This window comes from Lolium rigidum, chromosome 6 (genome assembly GCF_022539505.1).
Source record: "Lolium rigidum isolate FL_2022 chromosome 6, APGP_CSIRO_Lrig_0.1, whole genome shotgun sequence".
NCBI classification, from domain to species: Eukaryota; Viridiplantae; Streptophyta; class Magnoliopsida; order Poales; family Poaceae; genus Lolium; species Lolium rigidum.
Genome location: NC_061513.1, coordinates 240,597,711 through 240,607,187, shown reverse-complemented (window position 1 = coordinate 240,607,187; position 9,477 = coordinate 240,597,711). Strand labels below are relative to the sequence as shown.

The window sequence follows — 9,477 nt, the reverse complement described above, 5'->3', positions numbered from 1 at the left end:
AAGTGTTTTCCTCTAAAAGCCCCATTTTTAAGCGCGCCTCACACTTATTATCATAAACCCTCCTAGCAGCATCACACTAAGAAAGAGGTAATTAAGCACAGCCTGAAAAAGCACAGCCTGAAATTCCAAAATTTGCATCCAGTGTCGATCTCTCATGACATCAAACAACAGCATATAACTCCATCACAATGTCAGAAAGAAACACGTAATGTCCGATAACTAACAAGTAGTAACAAAGATGTACAAACAGGCAAACGGTTACCCTGAGCAGAGAGCCCGTGGCAGGTGCCAAGCATGAACGAAACGGGTGGCGACGAGTTCCCTGGGCGGCTCAACCAGGTGGTAGACCTCGCACTCCACAACCTTGCGGGCAGGCACGTCGACGCCGAACAGGTACTTGTCGAGGAAGAAGTAGACGACGTCGGGGTTGGTGGGGTGGATGAGCGCAAGCACCGGGACCTTCCTTGGCAGAGCAGTGGCCTTGTAGCTGGCGTCGTCGCAGATCTCCGCAAAGGTGGCCTCGTACTCCAGCGTCCACTCCGTGGAGTCCGGGTCGTCGAGCGTCCACACGCTGATCTGCGCAGGGCCACGGCTTCGACGGTACATGTCGACGAACCGCAGCTTGCCGGCGCTGACACGCACGCAGCGGTACTTGTCGAGCACTCCCCAGGCTTCCCTGCACCTGAGCATCTTGCCCGGCGGCAGCGGGACGACCCTGAGCACCGGGTCGTCCTGGAAGGGGTCGCAGGTGAGGAGGCACCAGGAGAGGTCGACCCACCAGGCCCTCCCGTAGTAGGAGACGACGCCGTCGGGTGACAGCATCCGGTACGGGAGCGGGTAGCGGATGGCCTTGCTGACCCACTCTCCGACGTCGGACGAGAAGCGCAGGAGTTGGGCAGTGTCGCCGCCGAGGATGGGCTGGAGCTCGACGACCATGTAGTGGCCGCCACCCCCCGGTGAGGGGACGAGGCCGAGGTGGCCCATGTGCAGGATGAGCTCGGGCTTGGGGAGCGGCAGGGAGGCGGCGGTGGTGGCGTCGAGGATGAAGTAGCCCGGGACGGTCGGGCGCCAGCCGAACTGGCGGCGCCTGGGGGTGTGGATGACGGTGGGGCCCGTGGCGGGGCCCTGGTCGGCTTTGAGGAGGATGAGGCCGGAGGCGTCGACGGCGAGGACGGACGGGAAGTTGGCCGGGGTGGTGCGGCCTGGGAAGATGCGCGGCGGGATGGTGAGGAGCGCGACGCGCGGGGGCGCCTTCAGCGCGAGGGCGAGGTCGGTGCCCGGAGGGAGGTCGTCGGCGGCGGCGGCCGTTGTCACCCGCGGCACGCTGCCCAGGATGACCCACGACGGCGACGGGGCGGATGCCATCACGGCCAGCTCGGTGTGGCGGGTTCGCGCGTGCGCGTGCGCCTGCGGGCTGCGGCGTTGGTGATGAACTGGTGCGGCGTCCCTGTAGGTGCTGGGGTCTATAGGGTTTTACGGTGGCGCGCTAGCAAAGCAGAGGAAACTAGGAAAGTGGTCGGCGAGTGGACTGGACGGCTCGTCCGTTGTAGCCGGCGCGCGGCAGAGCAGAGCAGCAGGGCAGGACTGAAGCTTTTTCGTTTCGTCGGCTAGCAAAGCAGAGGCCAGAGAGGAATGGAGGCCCCCGCAAAAAAAAAAAAAAAAAAGAGAGGAATGGAGGCGTGTTTGACTGAAGCTTGATCGACACCTTTTGCCATCCATCTTTTCAGATTGCCGTTCCGGTGATACGATTACGAAGCAGGGGGCAAAGGAACAGCCGAATCATCGAGACGGGAACATCGGGCACTGTAGAATACACAGTCAGGTAGTAGACTGGTAGAGCGTGTCGTGTCTGTACCGCAGTATGCAGACAAGAAAATGTCTGAGTCGCACGTCTGGTTCCAGATTTGCATGGATGAATGTGGAGAGAATATGCAATCACAGAAATGACTTGCAACTTAGAAGTTTCACAGTTACATGTGTATTTGTATTTTATAATTCTGAAAACACTATTTCCTTTGTCCATAAATAAATATCTTAGATTTATCTAGTGTATAGATACATCCAAAAAGATAATTGCATCACTAGTACAACAACTTGTCTACCAGCTGGTGCATTTTCATACAACATGTTCGAAACTGTGGCCGGGTCATACAAAACATTGTCATGTGGGTGCATAGTTCATACAATTGAATTCTGAGGCAACATGTGTCCTCGAGCAGGCAGGAAACGCTCGTTTTCGCCGCAGCACAAATGAAACAAGAAATAGCATAGAGGTTGTACCAGTCATGCAACCACGTGAAATTTGCAAGATGGTCCTCGATCTCTCTATATCTCTCTCTATAACCTACCTAGTAGCACGAATCACACATGCGAGCGAGGTAGTTTCCTTTTTGCTAGGGCGAGGACGTTGGCGAGGAAGGAGGCGTCGATTTCGTACTCGGCGGCAGAGCTCTAGCCGATGGCCGATGATACTCGCCAGAGATAGTGGCGTGAAGAACCTCTGCACTACGATACTCCATTCTTCTCTGCTTCTTCTGTTCTCTCTTGCAGCGAGCATCACAGGCCATTGACGTTGCCCTATTGGCAATGATTTTTGTGATAATTTTGAGTGCCATAATCACCAGTGAAATTGGTCTATAATCTGATGCTGACTTTGGATTTGCTCTTTTGGTGATTAAAACAATGAATGCAGTATTCAGGCTCTGCAGATCGATGTCTCCCTCGTAGAATTTCTGTAGCAGATCATAGAAATGTTGCTTGAAAAGATTCTAGTATTTTTTGATGAATTTTCCATTGAAACCATCAGGTCCAGGTACTTTGTCATTTAGCATGTGCTTGATGACTTCATCAATTTCCTCCTTGGTGAAAGGTACATCTAGACTAGATAAATCATGCATAGTGACAATGTCATTGAGGTCAAACATCATATTTGTGTTCTCTGATTTACCAAGTCTGTCTCTGAAAGAATTCCATAGATGTGCAGCTTTCTGACCATGTTCAGTTAGATTTCTCCCATCCTCGGTAGTGAGATGTGATATATAGTTGTGTCTGAAATTTCTAGCAGCTATTGCATGAAAGAATTTTGTGTTTTCATTTTCATCTCCAAGCTTTGCCCATATGATATTTGCTCTTTTCCTCCAATATAGTATTTTGGCTTCCAATAGTTTTTTCTGGTGTGTTTTTAGGGAAAGTATGAAATTTCTTTCTACATTGGATAAAGCCCTTTGTTCTTCCAATCCATCAAGCAGAGCCAGAACATAACTACAGTTGGAAATAATAACAGATAATTGGGATAGATGCTTGCTCCATTTCTTGATACCCTGTCTGAGGGATTTAAATATAGCAGTAATATCTTGTGCAATATTTTTGTATGGCCCCATATTGTGCCAGCAACTGTTCACAACCTCATCTAGTCCATCAAACTCAAGCCAATATTCCTCAAATCTGAAAATTTGGGATTTGGGTATGAAGGTTCCAACCTCAATAATAATAGGTACATGATCAGAATCTAATCTTGCCATGGGAGAGGCCATTGTATTGGGGAAAGTGGTTGTCCATAGTGGTGAGGTGAAAATCCAGTCAAGTTTCTCAAGAAGTGGATTACTTTGCATGTTACTCCGGGTAAATGCTCTACCTTTTAGTGGAATTTCCTCAAGATCATGTGCTTGAATGATGGAATTGAAGAGCAACATTGTATTTATATTCCCTCCAGGCCTGTTTTTGTCAGCATTTGATCTTATCATATTGAAATTTCCAACAAGCATCCATAATGCATATTCCGAGGAATCAATATTATTCATCCAGTTAATAAAGTCATTTGTTTCCTCTGTGTGACAAGAAGCATAAATATTTGTTATATACCATCTCCCCCCTCCCCCGATATATTGCAAGTGAGTTGGACAGTAACTTGGTAACTGGAGGTACTAACAATAGTGTCAGTAAATGCATTTCCTATCGACATAGTTATAATACCCCATGAGTTTCCAATGGAAGGAGAGTATGCAAACATATTTAATTTTCTTGGACAGAATTTGCGAATATAAGCATTGACAAATTCTTATCTCTTTGTCTCTTGCAAGCAGACAATATTGCAGTTGCTTTCAGTAATTTTATTTGCAATGTTGTCCCATCTTCCCTGTGAATTTATTCCCCTAATATTCCAATCCAAGATATTCCAGAATATGTATATATTCATAATAACTGTGTGAATAAAAGGTGCCAAGGAGTGTAGGTAGTACACTCATGCCAAATTCAGTAAAGAGGAAACTGTAGTATCTTGGTACTTTAAAGAGCTCAGATATGTACCATATAACTGGAATAGAATCGGATAAAGCATCACATAATTGGCATAAGATCAGATAATGTAAAACAACTGATAGACAGTAAGCATCGATCCTTGTCCACACACAAAGTCCGCTAAATTGATAGTTGATCTTACATCAAAAATAATGCGAGGGAAAGCAGCATAGTTTTGATGTGAAAATATAAATATCGATAAGATGCTTGATAAATTTACACACTATCATTTGAATGGTCATAGTTCAAGGCTTCATCAGATACCATCGCAGATGGCATTGATTGCGTGTAAGACACACGTCCGTTGGGAACCCCAAGAGAAAGGTGTGATGCGCGCAGCAGCAAGTTTTCCTCAGTAAGAAACCAAGGTTATCGAACCAGTAGGAGTCAAGGAACACGTGAAGGTTGTTGATGACGGAGTGTAGTGCGGTGCAACACCAGGGATTCCGGCGCCAACGTGGAACCTGCACAACACAATCAAAGTACTTTGCCCCAACGTAACAGTGAGGTTGTCAATCTCACCGGCTTGCGGTAAACAAAGGATTAGATGTATAGTGTGGAAGATGATTTTTTGCGAAGAACAGTAAAGAAATAAGTATTGCAGTAGATTGTATTTCAGATGTAAAGAATGGACCGGGGTCCACTGTTCACTAGTGGTGTCTCTCCCATAAGATAAATAACATGTTGGGTGAACAAATTACAGTTGGGCAATTGACAAATAAAGAAGGCATAACAATGCACATACATATATCATGATGAGTACTATGAGATTTAATCAGGGCATTACGACAAAGTACATAGACCGCTATCCAGCATGCATCTATGCCTAAAAAGTCCACCTTCAGGTTATCATCCGAACCCCTTCTAGTATTTAGTTGCAAACAACAGACAATTGCATTAAGTATGGTGCGTAATGTAATCAACACAAATATCCTTAGACAAAGCATCGATGTTTTATCCCTAGTGGCAACAGCACATCCACAACCTTAGAGGTTGCTGTCACTCCCGCATTCAATGGAGGCATGAACCCACTATCGAGCATAAGTACTCCCTCTTGGAGTTACAAGTATCAACTTGGCCAGAGCCTCTACTAGCAACGGAGAGCATGCAAGAACATAAACAACATATATGATAGATTGATAATCAACTTGACATAGTATTCAATATTCATCGGATCCCAACAAACACAACATGTAGCATTACAAATAGATGATCTTGATCATGATAGGCAGCTCACAAGATCTAACATGATAGCACAATGAGGAGAAGACAACCATCTAGCTACTGCTATGGACCCATAGTCCAGGGGTGGACTACTCACACATCGATCCGGAGGCGATCATGGCGATGAAGAGACCTCCGGGAGATGATTCCCCTCTTCGGCAGGGTGCCGGAGGCGATCTCCTGAATCCCCCGAGATGGGATTGGCGGCGGCGGCGTCTCTGGAAGGTTTTCCGTATCGTGGCTCTCGGTACTGGGGGTTTCGCGACGAAGGCTTTAAGTAGGCGAAAGGGCGGAGTCGGAGGAGGCACGGGGGCCCCACACGCTAGGGCCGCGCGGTCCCCCCTTAGGCCGCGCCGCCCTAGTGTGGCGGCGCCCTGTGGCCCCACTTCGTTTCTCCCTCGGTCTTCTGGAAGCTTCGTGGAAAAATAGGACCCTGGGCGTTGATTTCGTCCAATTTCGAGAATATTTCCTTTGTAGGATTTCTGAAACCAAAAACAGCAGAAAAACAAAGAATCGGCTCTTCGGCATCTCGTCAATAGGTTAGTGCCGGAAAATGCATAAATATGACATATAATGTGTATAAAACATGTGAGTATCATCATAAAAGTAGCATGGAACATAAGAAATTATAGATATGTTTGAGACGTATCAAGCATCCCCAAGCTTAGTTCCTACTCGCCCTCGAGTAGGTAAACGATAACAAGGATAATTTCTGAAGTGACATGCTATCATAATCTTGATCAATACTATTGTAAAGCATATGAGATGAATGCAGCGATTCAAAGCAATGATGAAGATAATGAGTAAACAAATGAATCATATAGCAAAGACTTTTCATGAATAGTACTTTCAAGACAAGCATCAATAAGACTTGCATAAGAGTTACTCATAAAGCAATAAATTCTTAGTAGAAAGCTTTGAAACAACACAAAGGAAGATATAAGTTTCAGCAATTGCTTTCAACTTCAACATATTTATCTCATGGATAATTGTCAACACAAAGTAATATAACAATTGCAATAGGTAAACATGTAAGAATCAATGTACACAGTTGATACGAGTGTTTGCTTCTAAGATAGAAGGAAGTAGGTGAACTGACTCAACAATAAAGTAGAAGATAGGCCCTTCGCAGAGGGAAGCATGGATTACTATTTTTGTGCTAGAGCTTTTCATTTTGAAAACAAGAAACAATTTTGTCAACGGTAGTAATAAAGCATATGTGTTATGTATAAGATATCCTATAAGTTGCAAGCCTCATGCATAGTATACCAATAGTGCTCGCACCTTGTCCTAATTAGCTTGGATTAACATGGATTATCATTGCATAGCATATGTTTCAACCAAGTGTCACAAAGGGGTACCTCTATGCCGTCTGTACAAAGGTCTAAGGAGAAAGCTCGCATTGGATTTCTCGCTTTTGATTATTCTCAACTTAGACATCCATACCGGGACAACATAGACAACAGATAATGGACTCCTCTTTAATGCATAAGCATTCAACAACATGCTAAAATTCTCATAAGAGATTGAGGATTAATTGTCCAAACTGAAACTTCCACCATGAATCATGGCTTTAGTTAGCGGCCCAATGTTCTTCTCTAACAATATGCATACTCAAACCATTTGATCATGAAAATCGCCCTTACTTCGTACAAGACGAACATGCATAGCAACTCACATGATATTCAACAAAGGTGTAATAGTTGATGGCGTCCCCAGAAACATGGTTACCGCTCAACAAGCAACTTATTAAGAAAATAAGACACATAAGTACATATTCTTCACCACAATAGTTTTTAAGGCTATTTTCCCATGAGCTATATATTGCAAAGGCAAAGGAATAGAATTTTTAAAGGTAGCACTCAAGTAATGTACTTTGGAATGGCAGAGAAATACCATGTAGTGGGTAGGTATGGTGGACACAAATGACATAGTTTTTGGCTCAAGGATTTGGATGCACGAGAAGAATTCCTCTCAATACAAGGCTAGGCTAGCAAGGTTGTTTGAAGCAAACTCAAGTATAAAAGGTGCAGCAAAGCTCACATATGAACATATTGTAAGCATTATAAGACTTTACATTGTCTCCTTGTTGTTCAAACACCTTAACCATAAAATATCTAGACTCTAGAGAAACTAATCATGCAAACCAAATTTTAACAAGCTCTATGTAGTTCTTCATTAATGGGTGCAAAGTACATGATGCAAGAGCTTAAACATGATCTATATGAGCACAACAATTGCCAAGTATCAAATTATTCAAGACATTATACCAATTACCACATGCAGCATTTTCTCGTTTCCAACCATATAACAATGAACGAAGTAGTTCAACCTTCGCAATGAACATTAAGAATAAAGCTAAGAACATATGTGTTCATACGAAACAGCGGAGCGTGTCTCTCTCCCAAACAAAGAATGCTAGGATCCGATTTTATTCAAACAAAAACAAAAAACAAAAACAAACAGACGCTCCAAGTAAAGCACATAAGATGTGATGGAATAAAAATATAGTTTCACTAGAGGTGATCTGATAAGTTGTCGATGAAGAAGGGATGCCTTGGGTATCCCCAAGCTTAGACGCTTGAGTCTTCTTAAAATATGCAGGGATGAACCACGGGGGCATCCCCAAGCTTAGACTTTTCACTCTTCTTGATCATATTGTATCATCCTCCTCTCTTGACCCTTGAAAACTTCCTCCACACCAAACTCAAAACAAACTCATTAGAGGGTTAGTGCATAATTGAAAATTCACATATTCAGAGGTGACATAATCATTCTTAACACTTCTGGACATTGCACAAAGCTACCGAAAGTTAATGGAACAAAGAAATCCATCAAACATAGCAAAACAAAGTAATGCGAAATAAAAGGCAGAATCTGTCAAAACAGAACAGTCCGTAAAGACGAGGGGCACTTAACTTGCTCAGATGAAAATGCTCAAATTGAATGAAAGTTGCGTACATATCTGAGGATCACGCACGTAAATTGGCATATTTGTATAAATTTTCTACAGCAGGGGCGGCTCAATTTCGTGACAGCAAGAAATTTGTTTCTGCGCAGTAATCCAAATCTAGTATTGACTTTACTATCAAAGACTTTACTTGGCACAATAATGCAATAAAATAAAGATAAGGAGAGGTTGCTACAGTAGTAACAACTTCCAAGACTCAAATATAAAACAAAAGTGCAGAAGTAAAATAATGGGTTGTCTCCCATAAGCGCTTTTCTTAACGCCTTTCAGCTAGGCGCAGAAAGTGTGAATCAAGTATTATCAAGAGACGAAGCATCAACATCATAATTTGTTCTAATAATAGAATCATAAGGTAACTTCATTCTCTTTCTAGGGAACTGTTCCATACCTTTCTTGAGAGGAAATTGATATTTAATATTACCTTCCTTCATATCAATGGTAGCACCAACAGCTCAAGAAAAGGTCTTCCCAATATAATGGGACAAGATGCATTGCATTCAATATCCAAGACAACAAAATCAACGGGAACAAGGTTATTGTTAACCATAATGCGAACATTATCAATCCTCCCCAAAGGTTTCTTTATAGCATTATCAGCAAGATTAACATCCAAATAACAATTTTTCAATGGTGGCAAGTCAAGCATATCATAAATTTTCTTAGGCATAACAGAAATACTTGCCCCAAGATCACATAAAGCATTACAATCAAAATCATTGACCCTCATCTTAATGATGGGCTCCCAACCATCTTCTAACTTCCTAGGAATAGAGGTTTCAAGTTTTAGCTTCTCTTCTCTAGCTTTTATGAGAGCATTTGTAATATGTTTTGTAAAGGCCAAATTTATAGCACTAGCATTGGGACTTTTAGCAAGTTTTTGTAAGAACTTTATAACTTCAGAGATGTGACAATGTTGCGGTCAGAAACCCACCGGCGAGCAGCGACGGGCAACACAGTAGAGCCGGGAGGCTCCCAGGATTGCGGTG

General features: G+C 43.5%; 1 protein-coding gene across 1 annotated transcript; it reads right to left on the bottom strand.

Moving 5' to 3' along the window:
• Positions 1 to 258: 258 nt before the first annotated feature.
• On the bottom strand, positions 259 to 1,365 carry LOC124661101. The gene has a single exon (XM_047198959.1). The coding sequence runs from the start codon at positions 1,363 to 1,365 to the stop codon at positions 259 to 261; it is 1,107 nt and encodes a 368-aa protein (XP_047054915.1).
• Positions 1,366 to 9,477: the final 8,112 nt, after the last annotated feature.